The 20,283-nt window shown below is 39.9% G+C and overlaps 1 protein-coding gene across 4 annotated transcripts in view; it reads right to left on the bottom strand.

Annotated features, from left to right (window-relative positions):
• LOC146365887 (single-stranded DNA-binding protein 3) overlaps positions 1–18,245 on the bottom strand; it is a 37,912-nt gene extending 19,667 nt beyond the window's left edge. For 2 of the 4 annotated variants that reach the window (XM_084914384.1, XM_084914386.1), the window contains exons 1-4: positions 17,979–18,243; positions 10,292–10,364; positions 8,473–8,534; positions 4,526–4,610 (exon numbers count right to left, since the gene is read on the bottom strand). In XM_084914384.1, coding sequence (XP_084770510.1) covers positions 4,526–4,610; positions 8,473–8,534; positions 10,292–10,364; positions 17,979–18,034 — 276 coding nt within the window. In that variant the 5' untranslated portion in view covers positions 18,035–18,243. Of the gene's footprint in view, positions 1–4,525; positions 4,611–8,472; positions 8,535–10,291; positions 10,365–17,978 lie in introns of all 4 variants that reach the window. The other 2 variants (XM_084914387.1, XM_084914385.1) reach the window with 2 other exon arrangements.
• Positions 18,246–20,283: the final 2,038 nt, after the last annotated feature.

The following is a 20,283-nucleotide window of genomic DNA, read 5'->3' as shown; positions in this document are numbered from 1 at the left end:
CACACACCGGATGACAGCACTAATACATGCTGCAGACACAACATCCACTTAGCCAACGCTCCAGAGAGATGGCAGAGCGTCCAAAAGACAAGACTATGGGTGGAATGAGAACAGCAGTGAATAACAGTATAGATTCAAATCAAGGAGAAGGAAGAACTGAAATTATTATGAATGTTTTAGTATTATTACTAGTATTCTAAGTAATACAGTAACAAATCACTAATATATATAAAAACACACTTCTTTCTCTCTTACATACTTTATTCTGCAATGCAAAAAGCAGAAAGTTCTCCATTTAGCTGATCTGGAGTCAGCCAGTGACAAAAATATAGATTGAAATAAAACATGCTTGTGTTTTATGTCTCTTTGCTTTTAATAGAGGAATTTGTACATACATACAAATACTGTTTTAACAGGATTATAGACATTTTTAAAGATCACTGTGGTAATGCGACTTATATGAAATTTCAGGAATTTAGAGACAGATTTCTGTTTAATGTGGTCAAAAGAGGAAGAAAGCAGCAGTTACACAGCAGGCAGCAATTTGGCAGAATAGTTTTTTTTTTTTTTTATTCAATTGCATCTAAGAGGCTTTCTCCTTAAACTATTCACAGTGAAAACATATTGCAGGTTGTTTAATATGCTGCATAATGTCAGCTGGTTTTAATGGATTTTTTTCAGGAGAAATTGCTGTATAACAAAGAGCTGCTTTCTGTCACTAATGCTTCATTAGGTTTAAACACTTTATGGCATTAAAGGAAATGGTACAAATATTATTACGCTGCTACTGTCCTCCAAGGCATCAGAAAGTGCTGAAAAGCACCAAAACACACACCAGTACGGATATACTATAACTTTAAATACATGCTGTTTTCAAATTTCCTGTAGTTTTTTTTTTAATAGTGTTACTGATTTACACATAGTTGGAAATTACAGTTGCTCTATTTAAAATAATAAGAAAAGTAGCTCTATCTTTAATTTCCTTCTCTATCCATTTGGTATGTTCACTGAACTCCATTTTCAAATACCTCAATTGTCTCTCGGTTGTGTCTTTATACTATCAACACTGCCCTCTTCTCTTCAGTGCTAGTAGGCATTGTGGGTAAACAGCTAGATTAGTCAATCAATCTTGTCTCGAGAAAAGGGGTTGTAGGGGTGGGGGTGGTGGGTGCAACAAGAGAAGGAGACTCAGAGACGGAGCGAGTGATAAGCAAAGTGAGAGGAGAGGGGGTGGACTGGTTTGTTAGATCTAAGAAAGAGTAAGAGGTATAGTTAACAAGGAAGAGAGGTTAAAAAAAGTTTTTGGAATGAATGGGGACAGAAGACAGATGCGGATGTGGGGGTGTTACAGAGGTACTCAACGCTGCAAAAATATGACGTGAATAGGACAGAGCTGCACAGAGTGTATGAGAAGAAGACGGGGAAGGAGTTTGAGAAGGTAACAGAAAATGGCAGAAGAGCTTCCTGAAGAAGCCTCAAAAGCAGAAAAATTAAATAAATAAATAAATAAGACTCAAGGGCCTCTATAGCCAAGCAATGAGCACTCGTGACCCCTCGTCCCAGGTGAATACATCCCCAAGCTCATTCAAAACACAATTTCAAATAAATCCATTAAAAAAAACAATAATTTAGCAGAAATACTATTTATGAAACACTTTATACTATCACTCATTAACATAAGTGATCAAGCTAGCAGTGCTAAATTACCTAGTAAGCAAATACTTGCAAAAAGTTAAAAGATGTTGCTGAAAGCTGAATGACAAAAATTCACTTAATAGAAGATTACCAAGTAATACAACACAGCCCATGACAAGAATCCCTGGTCTTGGTCTTATTGACAAGCCCTGATTAAATTATACGTACATATACATAGTGTTTGCCTTGGCTTCTGTTTTTCTCATGTTTACTGCACTTCAGCTAAATATTGCCACATTAAACACATCACTTTAAAGATGTGACTGTATTTCAGAAATTGTGTTTGAAATTTATAAAGCTATTTAAGCATGAATTAAAAACCTATACAAAGAGATCTATGAATATTACAGGTAATTTTCTATTGAAAAAAAAAACTATATTATAACCCCTGTAGTACTTTTATAACCCGCATCCAAAAACTAGCCAGACCTCATTTGTGTCTCTGCACCCAGCGGACAGAAGTGTAATAATGTTCCTTAAACGCTGGCGTGCACTCCTGCAATCCTCAAAAGAGTAAGAAACTGTTTTAACGTAAGGTGAAATGCCTTTTTCTTCGGTGCCTCTAACTGGCTCGTTCTTTTGAAACCACTAGAAAAGGACCTGTGCTCAGAGACCAGCCTCGGGGGACAAGAGCCAAAATTAAACCAGTCCCATCTCCTTTGCTTTATCGCTGCTAGGAGCAGACATGCAGTTCACCCATCTACATTTATACACAGGGTTAACTGGAAGGAGGGTATGAGCCCATCCACCCTCCTATTATGGGCTGGCTGCCAAAGATGCCCCCCGCCCATCCAAACACACACATACACACTCACACATACACACAAATCCCTGGCTTAGCCTCGGCCCAGTGCTGGGATTACCGGATTAGAACTCTATTCCATTATCTCCTCACACTATACAGCGCATGCACGCACGCACACACACACACACACACACACACACACACACAATGCCACACTGTCTTGGCCAAAGCGGACACGCTGAAGACAGACACAGTGTCAATCAGAGCAGATGACTTTTACAGACATGAGAATAGAGTTACAGTTTCTCCTCATGCTGGAATAAAAACAACACTTTGCATTATTGCTGCAGAAATCTGGAGTTGCTGTTTGAGGAATTCCTCAGCAAGATGGAAAATCAGGAATAACAATTAGAAGGCCATCCAAATGAACTGATTTCAAATGAGACACTGAATCCTTACAAACTATGGAAACCACAGCTGACCCCGACCTTTGAAAAGAATTCAAGCCATTCTCACCTATGAAGTTCAGAAAAACAATTTAAAAAAGTGAGTTGCTGAATTGCGATTCTATGTTAAGTAAAGCTAAAGACATGATTAATATAAGTTGGTAACAAGAACACACTTTTAGAAGCAGGGTTTTCATGGCACTGCAAGGATATTACACTGTGTGGTGTCGTTTCAAGTGGTGCATTGTAACAACATTATACATTGTAACAAAGAGAAACACCAACTTGCAATCTACCTACATAATGTCATTTTCAGTTTCATCGTTCAATCAGCAACACCACAGAATGAGACCCTTTGGATTTCCATAATATTCCCTCAGTTCTTTCCTCTTGCTGTTTCTCAAATTGTTTTTATTTTTCTGCTCCTCTGAAGTTTTCTGTCAATTATTGATGCACCTTAAGAAATGAGGAACCACAGGTTTGGTATGGAAATTTTCCCTGCTCAATCATACTTGGGTCTAACACATGTCCATGCATGCCATTCAGCATGTGTGACAGCAAAACTCAAGAAGCCTGGTGCACATAAATTGATCTTCTTGACGACTTCTGAGTTGAACACTGCATTTTTTTATTCATTTTATTTTAATTACATGGCTTTAAGCAGTTAAAAGGAGACCTATAAACTTATTTCTGGCTCCACGGTTTTATTCTTGAGCTCTACTGAAATTGGTTTGTATGATTCAGTTTAAAATAACCTTTGTCTTACACTGGTGCCTTTTTGCAGCTACCTTTCCTTCTTGCTTTCAGCTAACTTTAGTCTAAAATGCCTGCCTCTTGTAAACAGGAGGTCTACACAGCACATGGTTGGGGTTGTTGACATGACCATTTTAAGTACATCAACTGTAACTGACATATGAAACTAGTCAAGAACAATTTTGAAGTTTGAAGAAGTCTTTGAAATACTTTAAATGAGTATCTAGCACTGTAACGGTATACATACACACACACACAAGACAGAACATAGGGGGAAAAAGCATTTTCAATTAAACTTTTTTACAATTTGTGTGAGGGAATCTTTAAGTTGTTCTTGAAGCCAAAGGACAAATATTGAATAGTTTCAGCCTTTGAAATTATCAGAATGTTTGGGTGTTTGTGTGTTAGATCAGACAACAAAAGGAATTTGAGAATTTCCACCTTAAATATAAGGACAGACATTCCCCATGTCCTTGTACTTTATAGGCCAAACATCAACTAATCAAGAAAAGAATGTATCAATGAATTGTTAAACGACCATTAGTTAGAACTTTACTGCTGGTTAGCAGAAGTGTCTCATATGGACCACGGTTTTTTTTTTCTTTTTAATCTAGTCAGCCAGTATTCGCTGTTGTTCGAGAAACATTTTCATTATACTTAATTATAATATTTTCAGTCCAATTAATCTTAAAAAATACATTATATATATATATACCCCCTGTTTTCCACTTTAAGACTCCTCTAGAAACTTGAACTTGTGACTGAAATATAGTGTTTGTCTTGGCAGACATACATAAAAGAACAGACAAAAAAAAAAAAAAAAAAGATTAACAGTAATTGTTAATTGTTTCCTTTTAAGTGTTAGAAAAGCCAGTCTGTCACTTACATAGTCGTGGAAGGCCTTTGCCTCACTGGAGTGTTCACACGTCTCTCTTCGGTCTGGAGCTGCACAATACAAATCCCAGAATACGCTGAAATGAAAGCGGGAGGGGGGGTGCAGTTCAAAGGTTAGCAAACAGAGCAATACAAGCCAATGTGTAACAGCTATTCATAACCCATTCACACACTCTCACTATCTCCCTGGCGCTCTTAAACCACCTCTTACACACTTGAGCATCATTGGAAGAGGGACACAATGCCAGTGTCGCCTCCTCAATCAACCTCTCACTCACTCAGAATACACACATACGCACACACTTGCATTACCATACTTGTGCAGACCTCTTTACCTCCATCCATTTCCTGTCCCCACACTGTAACTGTTCCACTGACTCGGCTGACACGTACCAAGAGTGGACCCAACTATTCATAAAGTTTCTTTGTCAGTGTGTTTGGGCATGATAAGTAGAACAGGGAATGCAAACAGCCTGTGTGCTACCCATCTAAGACTAATCTAAGACTTCCAAGCTGATTTTTTTGTGCGTTTCATACAGTCTTGCACTTCATATGAGACATTTATGAAGGTTTTGGATTGTTCAATAATGAGCTCCTGTATTTGAGCAAAATGAGTAGAATGGAGTAGATTATGTTGATCCCAAAAGCTGGCTTATCCTAACTTAGTGGCCTATCTTTAGAAGGTCAGAATGATCACGTAAGCTACAAAGCAGCACATATGTTTTTTCATTTGCTCTGATTATTTTACTAACAGCTTAAACAATGACAAGATGAACTCAGAGGAGGAGAAAGACATTCTTCTTAAAAAAAAAAAAAAAAAACAACCCCAAAAACCTGATTCGTTTAAGATATACTCTAATAATCCCAAAAGTGGGGAAATTCCTTCCAATACACTGGAATTCATAACTTTGAATGCCTTAGAAAATATAATTATTCCACACTATTTTCAATACCAGGGGCGGACAAGTCGCCGCAACACTGAGGGCATAAGATGTCTGATTTGTATTAAAAAATAAAAATAAGCCTGTATTATTCAGCTGCAGTGCATGAGTCTGACTGAGAGGAGGCAGGTTTTTGTGGGCATTGCGGTACCTGTATCAGCTTACTGTGGAAGAAGCAAGTGCCGGTAAAAGTTGGGAAAAAAATGCACCTAGCAGCACTATTGACCAAAGTTTAAAGCTCAAGTGTGCAATAAAACTAAAAATAAAAAAAATTGATCTCAAGAAGATGCACTTCTTGAATGTTTACATAACACAGCATCATGCTTATTTTATTACACCTTTCAGAACCTTCTGAAACAAAGTTTTTAACTAAATAACAAATCTAACTTTTTCTTTAGATTCATACTGCCTTGCATGCTTTCAAATTATTATTCTCTACTTTCATTTGCTTCTTATTACAACACGTCCTTGGACTCTTATTGTTGATGGCGCCACAAACGTCTACATGGCACATAAATGCCATGTAGTTATAAATGCAGATAAATAGTCTGCAGCTATTGTGATTGGCCTGATCAGTACCAGTTTTTAATGCATCAGTGAGAGAATAACAATTATCACCTAAATATGGGGAGTCATAATCATAGCCTCAATTTGAGGACTCACAGAAGTCAGCAAATTGCAGCAGGGAGCTTGCTGAATCTATCGGAACGGACATGAGGGAATGTACGAAGAAGTGGAAAAATCTGAGGGCCAAATATGTTTGCTTCTGAAAAAAAAAAAAAAACAAAACCAACGACAACAAAAACTGACCACACCAAAGACCGGGTAGGCAGGAGGGGAAAAGCCTCAGGATTTTATTTGTTTGTATCGTGGCTGGCACCGCATAAAACGCTGGGACACAACACAATTAACACCGCGCAAAAGCATGAATGCTGGCAATGGCGTTGGCCACGTAGGTTACGTCATAGGCTCTACAAAGATTCACTGAGCAGAGTCGCCTTTGTATGAAAGGTTGGCAAATGCTGTACTTTGACATTTTCAGAATTTTTTTAATATGTTGCTTTGTTCTTTGTGTGGCCCTGCACTGAATATTGTTTTTCTTTTTAAATGTTCGGGATGTTCACAATTGTCAACATTTTCATATGTAAACTACACCCTGGGGGGTATAGGGGGTTTGTCATTTTGAACACCTATTCTGATTTATTTTTGTTGTATCTCACAACAACCACTGAGTGTAAACAGTCGTCATGATGTCGGATGACACTGCTAGCTGTTCTGGTGACCTTGATCAATTCTTGAAATTCCTCCTTTGATGAGGATGAACTGTCCACAGCTATGAATTCTCCTTGTTAAACACAAGGAGACGATAAAACTTCCCATTCATCCAAATAAACTTTTGGCCACCTGTGAAGTCAATACAAGAGCTTCCTGAGTGGTGACATCACCAGGTATTGCTCATCATTTTTATCAACTTCTTGGTGTGGTTCTGTCCAAACCAAGCATCAGCTACTCAGCTGTGTGTGTGCTGTTTTTACAGCTGGTTCAATAGCATCAGTGCTCAATAACTCACTCTTATAACACTGTTATTCACTCTCTAAGCTAAACTTTTATTAAGAGGAGGTAAGAAAATAACATCTTCCCGTTAAAAGACGTGATTCAGCTACTAGTCAGTACTCCTCCAAACACTTGCCAAGTCCTCTCATATTTTAAATCCCCATTAAAACGCATGATTTTAACTATTCTCCAATCATTTCCAGGAATCATTTAAAAGCTTATACTGAACAGATTTCAAAGTCTTAAGTAAAAGCTAAATGGTTTCATATGCCAAGAATGTGAAGAAGTATGAAAAAAATTAAAATAAATTGTATTCTTCTGTGGTTTTGGTCATTAGGTGTGCTGACTTTTAGAAAAATAAAATACTCCTTGTCTGCTACTGTTTCAGTGTATTAAGACAATTCAGCAGCTTAATTTTCAGCTTAGATTTTCAACGATTTAGCTTGTGCTCGGTTTCTTTTTAGCTACATAAGCTTAAGATCTATTTAAGTGTAGCCTCGAACGGCTTGACTCAATTCTCAGTAGTCTTAACTACAAACGGACACAATGGAGGGGACTCTGCATCCACAGGAAACCCACATACCAATAACAGGCTTAAATATTTCCATCCAAGTTTAAATATGTGGTAGAAAGAAAGAAAAAAAATGCTGTTAAATGTGGGTTTTACAGTAAAACAAACATGGTTCTACCCGTAAATGTGAACCACAGGATGAGGGCAATCCCTCAAAACAAGTGAAACTGCTGATCAGTTCGTAAGGTATTGACCCTAAAGGTTAAATCTTAGCCCTGGGGAGAACTGATTGGGGGGTGGAGGTAGGGGTGGGGGGAGGCTGTACACAAAGGAAGCTGGAATGCAAAGGGTTAATCTACCAAGAATCCCTCTCCCATGTGAACAAAGGGGGAAAAAGTGGGAGGTGGGGGGGCTACAAAGGTTGACGAGAGGGTGAGGAGGGGGAAGGGGGGGGGGGGGGGGGTCCATTCCCTAACCATCTGGATCTATTGTTTCAGAATCGGGGGTGAAGGTTGGAGAGCTGGAGGAGGGGAGAGGCGAGAAGACAGGAAGGGAGGGGGTCACGCCCTCGGTGAGTCTGGTCAACCCCAAGGGTGAGACTCTGTCAGACCTCCCACCTCTGAGAGTCACTTTAAACCATGAATATGGGCAAGTACCCTTAATTAAATTAAAAAGTGGCATTTCCCAAGCACCTTAACTTTTGAATGGTTGCATGTACTGATTTATGTGTTGAGTTTATTATTCTCAAACCTGGATTACAGCTGTTTGTTCACATAACAGTAGTAATTTATTGGAGGGGGGGGGGATACAGTTTAAGACGTACACTGTAAAATGTGTTTACGCAAGTAAAAATCCACATACTCACTCAAAATAAACAAGAATAAAAAGCAAAAAGGCTCTGCTAATAACAGAACAACTGAATAGATCACTTACCACCACCATGAATGGAGGAATCCGGGGGGCTCCCCTAATGTAATATTCTTCTCCCATCGAATCTGAGAGAAGGAAAAGAAAAAGGGAAAGGAAAAGGAAGCCAGAAGAAAAGAGGTCACTTATGGCCACTAGAGAGGGAGGATTATGTCTGCAGGTCCGAGGTTAAGAACACATAATCAGTTAGTTTCAAACTGTCACTGGTATCGAATGTGAAGATCGGCATCCTTCTGGCTCTGTGCATCACCCTCTTCCCGACTATCTTTCTTCTATTAGCCCCTGTACTGTTCCTCTTTTTGAATGTAAAGTGCAATCATCATCTAGAGTATAGCTTATTAATTTACTTATTTACTTCCTTACACCCAAATGGGCTGTCAGCAGACTTGAGACAATGCAGTTTACAATACACTGCCTATAAACGGCTAGAAATAACATTACTTCACCGCTTCACTAAGATCCCCTGGTTGGACAGTGAGCATGATCCGGTGTAACGTTATAGGATTTCCTTATGAAAAATTTATGCAACACCTTGCACCCTGTAATCATGTTTAGCATGTTTGCACTGACGATGTATGCCTGAGAGGGTACAAGCTGCTATAACACGAGCTACAGGAGGGATCTATCGTGTAAAGCTTGGTAATGCAGGAAGCCGTTTTCCATTCATTAGTAACCAAGGCCAATGTTTCTGGTAGCATGTACTTGAACAGGAGTTGGTAAGGTTAAACTATAAGGGTGATTTTCAGGAATGATGCAAAGAATGAAGGCATTTCTAAACCGACCGGGCTCAGTACAGCATAAAAAAGTCGATGTCATGTAGGGCTGCCACGATTAGTCGACTAGTCACGATTACGTCGACTATCAAAATCGTCGACGACTGACTTAATAGTCGACGCGTCGTTTGAAGCTTTGTAAGATCCCAAAAGACGCAGGAATAAGTAGTAGGATTTAAGAGTGTAATAACGGACTGAAACAGAAGATGGCAGCACTGCATGTACAAGGACGCCAGCTGCCGTTAAACCCCGAAGAAGAAGCTGTGTCCCAGAATTCATAGTGCGGCCCAGCTCAGTTTCCAACAATGGCGGCAGCTAGTTAGTTTTAATATTACTCTTATTATTCTTTCTGGGTCACAAAATAAACGTTTAACATATTTTCAGGTGCGAATGTAGCTGCGTAAACCTCAAATATCTGCTCAGTTTATCAAGACACCACAGATTTTCAAAAGCGCTCTGACGTTTTCGGAGACGTCTGTTACCCACTAGCTCGATAGCTAGCCGGGGGCAAAGCTCACCCCGGACTCCCGGCAAATCGTTTTCAAACCCACCGCCGTCTTTCGCTACTCAGGTTAAACATATATAAGTCACTTAGATAACTTAAATGTTTGGCTTTTTTTTAGTATTTTATTTGTTCCTGAGTAAATCGGTTTGGCTGAGATTAAAGTTATAGTTTTTACACAGCTGAATAAACGTCAAGCAGACAACTGATCATCAGAAGTGTGAGATGCTCGAGAATTTACTCCGGTGTCCTGTTATATTTTAGATAGCAAGGAGTTTATTAAACTTCACTGAAACAATCTGCAAATTTCATTAAAATTTAATAAACTACCATCTTGTCTTTATTTTTAGTTAGCACAGACCTTAAACACCTAAAGCTGTAAGCTAATGATAGTTATATAAGAGCAGATGCTGCTGGTGCAATAAGCTGTACGTTTTACGTCCAATGGATGATGATCTGATTAGTCGACTAATCGCAAAAATAATCGGTGACTAGTCGACTATCAAAATAATCGTTTGTGGCAGCCCTAATGTCATGGCTGCCGTCTTACCTCAGACAGGAAGGTCTGTGCTGATTTCTGTGCTCCCACATGTAGCAGGTATTCGTACACATATAACGCTAACCTGAAATGTAAAAGAAAAAGAAAAATTAGTGATATTTTTCAACATTAATGTCAAACTCCTCTTTCTTCGTCTTGCATTTTTAACAAATTAGACAAAAAGAATGAAGATTATGTATCAACAGATCAACGACTGTTCAACTGTGAAGAAGGAACAAACTATTATCAGGAAGTGGCAAGAGTGGGAAAAATAAAAAGAGTCAGGGAGGGTGAAGTCGTTTAGAACTTTCCTCAATCAACAGAGAAGTTGGGTTAACTAAATGTCAGTCAGATACTGTTAGGGTTAAACAGGAAGTACTTTCTGAAAGTTCAGACAAAGGTTCAAACGTTCAGCCATCAGGCTAACCTATAACATCATGCAGCAACAGAAGACTGGACTAACAATGACCAACCTAAGATTTTTCTTGTGTTATTATAGTTCTTTTCATTACAATGAATAGTTCTATTAATACAAGTAAATATCCCAGTATTACACTCCATACTATGCATACATGCATACTCATAACACTGCTGTACATTTACAATTTAACTTAGGTGGATTTGACTCTTTTATTTGGATTTATTTTAATTATTAAATAAATAATAAAAACTTTTTCCATATAGTAGTGATTTTTTTTAAAGTAATGCATATGGCCTTGCTAAAGCATCTGGACATTTTGTCATAACCTCATCACCTCCTCACTTAGTGATTAATTTGATTCGTCTTTATGGGTCTTTACACTACAGTAAAAACAAAAGGGGCAAAATGAACCTTCAGTTCCTTAAACACTTCCTGGACATTAGTTCCTTGAGCTCAAAGTTCCGGAGACTTGGAGCTCCTCCGTATTGTTATCTTCACTTTATTTCAGGATGGCTGTAAAGTCACTGAAGAAAAACAAAAGCTCCTGTGACTGAAGCTCTACAGCGCCTCTGTTCTCCTAGACCATAAATCTCACTTAAACATTCTGGGACTCCAGGTGGTCTGTATAGTTTGCTATACTTTACTGCTTCTGTGCATTTTATTAAGCCTAATTATCCAAACTCCTTTAATCACAACAAAACCTAAAGACAGTCAGACTCTTTGAAGAATACGCTTCTATTCAAAGCACCACATACCAGCAGAAATAGCTGCACATGACAGGCATTCCCAATCATTCCAACAATATTTTAAAAGCTCTTGTCAAACTTTTCAAAATCGCTGCTATTATAACAGGCCAGCAACACTTGAAAATGGCAATCCACCAGGGTCTATTAACAGACAGACATCCACGCTGTGGAGTGGGAAACCCCCATTGGCCCAACATTGTACTCCTAACTCCTTCACTTAGTCATGTTTAATAGGCTGTTAATGGACCATCAATCGACCAGCAGTGTGGATATGACAGTGCCCCGTGTGCCCAGAGCAGACAGTCCTCTGACAGCCCAATAAGGTCCTAATGAGAAGGACAGTAGCTTAGTGTCATAGTCCCTATCATTAGTCGATGAACTGATCAATGACACATGATTTTGAGATAATTAGGATGTTGTTCAGTTTGTTTTCAACCACTGACAGCTTTTTTTTTCCAATTCTGTCTTCGTTTCCAAAGTTACTTCTTCATAAGATGAAATATCTATTAAAACACATTTAATGCATTTAAGTCTCTTAAGAAGATGCTAAAGAGGAAGTTCTATCAGCATGCAATGAAAATAAAATAGATAAAGACAGTTTAATAACCGCCGAGGTTGCAAATACTCAAATTACCCTTAGGTTTGTGCATAGCTGTGGTCCTGAAGTGCATATGGACTAAGATTAAACCTTGGGGTGTGTCTATAAAAAGAAAATTAATCCACCACTATTATTAGGACCATCGACTGGAGGCTCAGAAATCATTTGTCAAATGTTCTCAAATGTTTAGGCTTGACGTGTCATCTCTTGGTCACAATCTGGTAAATGTAAAATTTATTCTGACTAATCAGGACGCCTGATGGCGCAACCCTGTGATTTGGGGATAGTTATGGTGGGTTTATATCACAGTTTTCTGATTTTCTATTAACCAGTCAATAAAGCTGATGAGTGCATGCTGTACATTAGTCAAGTGCTGGCTTGTTTTAAACTTCACTCCATCAACATAATATTATTTTTATCAAATTTGTTTGTTTGTTTTTTTAATTGAAGTCAATCTGAAATCTTTAGATTAACAGTCAAAACAAGTATAACAATTAAATCCAAATTTCTGTCATTGGGATAAAGGTCAATTTTATGTGACAGCTCACCTGTTTTAAGTGAAGTAACAAATATTTGCTAACTGATCCTGTCCAACTATTTACTATAAATTTACATGTAGCACAGCTGCCTGTACTACATGTCTAAATGTGTGCAAGTGTCTCACCTGCTGTCTGACGCTGCAGATAGACATGCAAAAAGGTTTAAGCAAGGACTTCTAGAAACAGCTTGAAGCAACTAACTTGAGCTCCTGTACATGTTTTGTCAAACCCCCAGATTACTGTTCTTACTTAAAAGTAAAAGAATTACTTGCTGTAACAAGACTTCCTTAGGTGAACCTGTGGAAGGATCACTAGCAGTTGCCTCCAGCTGCTTGTGTCTGGAGATGACAGAGGGCCTCGCCCCAGTCCCGTTCCAGGGCATGCGACTGCCCTCGTGGACATCCCTCGGAAAACTGTAGGTTTTTACAACCCTGTTTACATTTAGTTTTTCCATTTTAAATATCAAAATCATCCAACTTGATTTCAAAAAAATGTTTAGAAGCTCAATAAAAGTATGAAGTTGGTTCAACTGCCATTGTGCTAGTATTCAGAATTATCCAGTGTTAGCTATGGGGATGTTAAACTGCACTTGTTCCCTTATTCTTGTCTCTTTTAGGAGTATGTTTTGCAAATCATCCCAGGCTATAAACACAATCATGTAGAGCATAGGTGTCAAACTCTGGCCCGCGGGCCAAATTTGGCCCGCAGCCTAATTATATTTGGCCCGCGAAGCCATACCAAATTACTATTAGAGCTGGCCTACTGGTATTAAACAGCTAGTATATATATTGTTTAGTATTAAGCTTTGCTTGTTCCATATTCAGTTTTTCAGCAAAACTTGTTTGAGTCCATAAGAAAAGATTCATTCTTATATCTAGAGGAAGATTTTTTTTTTCCAATAAATATTAACGTTAGCCTGCGACTTTGTTCCAGTTTTGAATTTTGGCCCACTGTGTATTTGAGTTTGACACCCCTGATGTAGAGCATTGTTCTTTAAACTAATAGCCTGTACTGAAGGAAAAAAAATAAATAAATGCGCTTAAAATAAACGTCCAGATAGTAAAGCAATGAACAAATTCTCTGTGAGGTTCAAGGCTTAATAACAGAAATGGAAAAAAAACTGCCATGGGTTACGTTAAGAGATATGATCTGTGACTGACCTGCTCTTACTACAAACGGTATGCAAATGTTTAAAATATGCATTGTTAGTATGCAAATGTAGTCTGTGAAAGATATGAATAGGCAAATAGACAGTAACAGCAGTGATGTTAGTCCCTACATGCTCAAACCTTGTCCTTCACGAGAGAAAACAGGCAGAAGACATTTACGGGGCTAGTGAGCGGATTTTAATGCATGTTTCTTAAAAGTTAAGCAGAACACATTATGTGTATGATTTAACACAAGATATCAAACTGAAGGTGGCAAATTCATCATCATCCATGACCAGCTCTGAGTGTCATTCATATATTTCATACATATATACACATGTATATAACCATCAATACACCCGTTCACCAACATTGTTGGACTCAAAACCTGCAAACTTCCAAGACTGCTCACACAATGTATGTATAAGCCTATAGAGACTGTAAGCCACCTTAGAGTCCTGCATGCCGCTATGCGTCGTTGGCATTCGAGTGGGTCGACATGAGGTGCACAACCTTCTGTCCTCTTGACCTGAGCTTAATAATATAATATGCACTGTATACTAGCGCTGCAACAAGTTGGAAATTCTGGGCCAGAACTAATGATTGAAATAATTTAGACAGTAGTGGAAACCGATTTGTTTTTGTAATTTTCCACTGTACCCTTTGTGTCAGGTAAGCAAAGATCTGCGTATTAATCATAAAGTTTTCAACCGATTTTGAATGAGCTCAAATTGTGTTTGTAACTAATAAACCTGGATCCCAGATACAGAAAACTATAAATGGAGTCTAACCAATGGCAGTAACATTAGCCGACAATAAACTGGTACATTCCTATTGGTTGCTACTTTGAATAGATTTAAGTGATCTGTCTAGGCGGGAATTTCAATAGAAGAAACATTTTGCAACTACCCAACTTGTCTTAAAAGTTAAGAGTGCGAGAATGAGACCAAGAGAGAACAGAAACTGAAAGTTTCTTTGTAAACACACATCCCAGCTGCAGACACGGTTTTCAGTCAACAATAATGACACATGTGTTACATAAGACTAAACTATCAATGGGTCAGTCCAGGTTGAACATGTATCATTAGTAGTCCTGCACTTCATGCGGAAAGAGATAACAGTTTCAAAGTGCTGCTTTCTCTGCGTATGTACAGTGGGCTGACCTGCTTGGAAGGTAATAAATAACTGAGGGTGTTTCCCTGTTGCAGATAGTCACAGAGATAAGAGCGCATAAATGAACAGGCAGACATATCGATGAACAAACAAACAAAGCACAACTGGCCTTGACTTCTTCGCAGAAGAATTCATATTTTTTATTATATTCCATGATAAATAAATCTCTCATAGTGCACTGGTATTTCAAAAGGAAGAAACCATCCCGAGTGCAACCACTTAATTCAAAACAGACAGCGTGGCAGATTAGTTGTTGTACAAATAACCAATGCTCTTATGAGGCTAAAGGCTGCACTTCTGCTGAAACACAAACACACGCGAACACTTGACCACTTTAGCCAGGGGAATCTGACCACTTTCTGAGGCTCCTAGCAATTTGTAGGTCACAGAGCTCTCTGTGACCGCTGGTGTAGAGTGTAAGTCACTGCCACTTGCAGGTCAGTCTAGCATTGAGCCACACACAAGCACCTACAACGCACACACACATGCTATGCATCACCGAGCTTTCTACCTCTGCACCTCAACACCCGCAGATTCCTTGGATTTAAAACCAGTTTTAAATATTTTTGAAATGCCTGGAAAAAGCTCACAGGAAGCTTTAGGATACAGCAAGTGCTTCAAATATTGATACTGTCTGCATGTCCCTGCACACTGCAGGCTTACAGGCTTCCTCGATACATGTGCATCCTTACACAGGAGTTTTGACTGGAAGGAAACGGGTAAGGACTTGGTCTTACGTCTGGGGATGGGAGGTTCACGATGCAGATGCCCCCCAAGAGGCCTTCAATGAATTTTTTATGTGTGGTGTGTATGTGTGTGGGGTTTTTTGTATGTGGGCTGCAAGAAGGGGCGGCTTGTGTGTGCACCTGGCCTACTGCATTATTAAAGCTCAGAAGCTTGCACATAGAAAAAGAAAGAGAAGTTTAAGGTGAGGAGCCACTAGCGGTTGGTGGAGTGAAGGGAGAGACGAAAAAATGGCTTTGACTGGAACAAAAACGGGAACATGCCCAGTATTACAGTGGAGGGAACAGCAGGTGGTACAGGAGATTAGAGAAGCAGTCAAGTAGCAGTGTGTGATATTATATTCATCAGGGGAGGTTAAAAAAACTGAAGCAACCCTTTTTCTGCCAATTGTTAAGGTTGTGTGGCCTCCACATAGCTTGACTCATACGCTTCTTGGTTGGTATTCTCTCTCCTGCTTTAAGAAAAATTTTCTTCCTTCTTCCACTTTACGTGAGGTGCCCTTTGACCTCCCTGCCCACTACGCTCTTATACATTTAAAGATGGGACATCTGCGCGTACATAAACTCACTTTCACAGAGAGAGAAATCTCCCTGATGTACACGGTCGGCACACCTGACATCCTGCCTGAGGCTCCCGACAAAACCCCCTCTTTAAACATGGATGAGCCTGCCCACCATATCTCCCTCTCTTCTGTCTCCTTCTTTCTCTTCTGTCTCTCTCAACTCTGACGCAAAGCTGAGAGCAGCTGCTTCAGTCTGTCTCAATAATTCAACACTGAAGTGAGGGATGAAGAGACTGAGGAGCAGCAGTGGATGGGGAAGTGAGAGTTGGGAGGCAGATGGAGAAAAGACGGTGTAAAAGCCACGCACAGAGGAAAAGAATAAAGCAGATGGCTTCACAAATGACAGAATAGAAGGTGTGGGGTAACGTGGCGCCTGCTGATCTTCGTGCAAACATGCACGCGAGTCTCACAATTTGGTCCCACTTCAGCTCAGACCGGTCCGGCAAGTCAGAGCTGATGTGTCCAACTCATCCGCTCTAAGGACGAATCGATAAGCATTGACCTGTGTGAAAGCTCTTCCTTTTTCTTCAGCAGGATATTTAACCGTAGTGAATCCGACCCCACTTTGGACCATTTGCAAAGCACAACACTCCCAAACTGTTAAATCTGACAAAAGTTTAACGAATCTTAATAAATGTCCCAATGCGCTTTGCTAGCTGTGACTTTTAGGAAAGGAAGTTCACTGCAGAGAAGCGTGTCTTCTATTTCGGAACCAGTGCACATGGGGTTTTTACAAATCTTTTTGAGACTAACGTGAAAGCTCCGAAGCTCACAGGAGTGTTGCTAAACGTGCGGCACGTATCTTCAGAGCGAACAACAAGGCACCGAGGCAGAGGCACACAGACAAAGGGATTGGAGGGCTACAGCTAACGCCATCTAAGTTTCCCAACAAAACAAAAACCAACCACTATAAAAGGCCCATGTGGAACTCCTACGGTTTAAAAAAAAAAGCGGCGGCATTTTTGTGAGCACTTTGTCCCCGCCGGCGCTTCGCACAACTCGGGATGACTGCAGAAAATCTCCACGGGCCACAAAAGTTAAAGAGGAGGCGCAGCTCCCCTTTACGCGGAGACCGCAAGCGGCTGTTCGCTGGCCGAACACGGGCATCGCTACAACGTAACCAGTCTGGGTTTTTGGAACAGTTCTCGACCACGTTCCGCTGCTAGTTTGTAACAAAGCCCCAAACAGCTGTATTCTATTTATACCTGCTGCTTCAGCGAGGCGACACAAAGCATGCTAGCTACAATGCACGGCGTCGCTCCAAATGCATTGTTCCTCACACTGTGGGGCGAGGGGCAAAGAGATGGACGTGGGATCCCCATCAATGCTCCCTAGTGCACGTTCAGACATTATCGCTGGAAGCACGTGCAGAAAACACTCCCTGCAGGTAAAAGTGGAGCAACTTTAGTTGCTCAAACTGCCGCTTCTCTCTCTTTTTCCTTTTTTTTGTACTTTAGAGAAAACAAGAAAGACAAGAGTGAAATTGGCAGTGCAGCTAGCCACTTGGGCTAACTTAGCAGCCATGCCTGTAGTTGGGAGGATGCATAAGAAGAAAGGTAGAGGCACGAGTACAAACAAAGTGGCAAACACGAAGAATAAAGTAGCACAGCTTTCACTTGAAGTAGCCGGTAAATTTTAGAAAAGAGCTCCAGTAACATGCGTGACTCTGCTGGAGTGACTGAACTGCTCCACATCAGTTAGCAAGTTGAGCCACCTTAGCACACTTCTTTGCTGGATTTCAGTTGTGACAGTGCAATATTGTACTTACTTTTCTCTTGCTTGGCTATCGGAGGGGACAACAGCTCCTTTTCCTTTGCCGTACATCTTGGAGGCTGTTCTGATACTTTATTTTATCCCACTCGACACCTGTCAAAGAAAGCTACCAGGAAAACCTACTATCTCCATAGCTACCTAGTTAGTGTTGTCTCCCTATCTCTCCCTTGCGCTCTCTTTGCTCCGGTTTCCTTTTTTTCTACATCCCCAACATTGCCCACAAATCAGGCAGGGTTTCAGCCGGGGGTAACTTGAAACAGTCCGCTGGTGGAGCGTTTTTTTTTTTTTTTCAATCGCTGTTCCTGGATTCAGCTCACGCCCCCCCTGTTGCGAGACGGTGGGGGCTTCTTAAAGGCATAGTGACTCAGTTTTTGTCGACTTCGCTGAAGTTCAAGTTCTTTTTGATGGCCTTCAAATTCAGGCCTTACATTACATGTGAGTTCATATACAGCACAAGATTATTCAGATCGAATGCTTTTGGTGTTTTGAAACATTTTCTAAGCAATTATATGTCAATATGTATCCTGTTAAAGATTCAGGGCTTCATTTTGCCACAGCAGATGGGGGCTTGATAGTCCCAAATACCCACCCTTGTTGGCCTGTGTACCTCTAAATTATCCCTGTGGCCAGTCATAGCACCAGTCATGCAGTGACACCGTATAGGGCAACCAGACACCCCAGTCCTGTGCGCACAGAAAAAGATGTCTGTTATTACCTTTGACTGCTGAGCCTTCGGACAGTCGGCGTACACCACTCATCGATGCTATCATTCTGACATATAAGTGCAAATCAGAAGCCTTTAGTGTTTTTATTTTATTGTATTTTATTTTCCATGCAATACTTCTCTATTGCCTCCCAAACTAGTGTTCTCTGACCTCAACGGCCCTTAAAGGAGGAGGAGTAGGAACACAAGTAATTGAAGAAAACTCTTATTCTGCTATAATTTAATCTTTTTAATTTTGTTTTGTTGTGCAATCAGTACGGTCAGCTGCTTAAAGCACATAAGTCACTCATTGTGTGTCTAAAGTGTCCCGAGGTATAAAATATTATCAATTTTATGTGTTCTGGAAGATAAAGAAGTAGTTTTAGCGTCACTAGCAGACAAATACACCCACTGTATATACAGATGATAAAATTATCCTAATCTGTTTAGTCTTTTTCCAGTTTTATCTCTCTTTATTCACAAACCTTATCATAAGGCCAAAAAAAGTTTCTTATATATTTAAAGAATATTCAGGGCAACACGTGTTGTCTCAGTTTCAAAGGACTCTTACTATTTCACTAATGAAACATTTTTTGCACAATGTAAAATTTGATCATCTCTGTGATCTTGTATCAACATGCTTATAGTTTATACAGTAAAAATAAAATAATTAAAAAGTGACCATCTTATGAAGACACAGGGATGACAGCATTAAGGAATTATCACTGTTCACTAGCTCCAAGTTATATTTGTTTTATGCTTGTAGACACACAAGCTTTGTTTCAATTTAATATAATATTAATACTAATAAAAATAATTGATTATCCAGGTACGGGGCTGGCGCTTGATATATAATGCGTTAGTTTGTGTCATGTCCCTTTAAGAGTGTGTAGAGGGCTGTTTCAGAGTTTGTGTGTGCACATGGGTCTGTGTGTATATATGTGTGTAAGGCAGGGACAGGCAGTGTGTTCTGTTTTCGTGCTACTAGCTGTGGGAAGGACACAGCTGACTGTCTGCGGGCGTGCACGCCTGCGCGCACGGCGCAGTGTGTATGCGCGGAGGCAGGCGCACGAATTTCTGTGTGCGTGAGAGTTAGAGAGAGAGAGAGAAAAGGGTGGGAGAGAGAGAGAAATATTTCTGTATGTGTGGTAAGCCTTTTTTTTTTCTACATGAGCATGTACCTCATGATGAGCAGACATTATATGAAAGAACAGAGGAACAACAGATAAAAAACACTAGCGAGGAGCATCATTTTTATGGATGACCAAAACATTTTTCCTCGGTGAACTAGTGAATGTAACATAGCAACAAAGAAACACTGAGTGATGCAACAGACATAAGAGTGTTGGGATTTTTCCAAGGGACATACAGTATACTGTGACAATAAGAATACATTTATTTGCAGCCTATTTAAACTCACTCAAATATGACTGGACACCTATGGACACTTAGCTGTGGACTGCTATTTGTCTTAAGCTTAATGGTTTCATATTTGCATGCAGTGTAATGTTTGCAATAAAGCAGCTAAAGACTGCTTTCATGTGCAAACACGGGAAGGTCTTCAAAAAGTTTCCTTCTCCTAGAGTCATTCCAAATA

The sequence above is a fragment of the Perissodus microlepis genome, chromosome 19 (genome assembly GCF_051167445.1).
Source record: "Perissodus microlepis isolate ML-2025 ecotype Zambia chromosome 19, ASM5116744v1, whole genome shotgun sequence".
NCBI classification, from domain to species: Eukaryota; Metazoa; Chordata; class Actinopteri; order Cichliformes; family Cichlidae; genus Perissodus; species Perissodus microlepis.
This window is presented reverse-complemented; position numbering and strand designations above follow the sequence as displayed.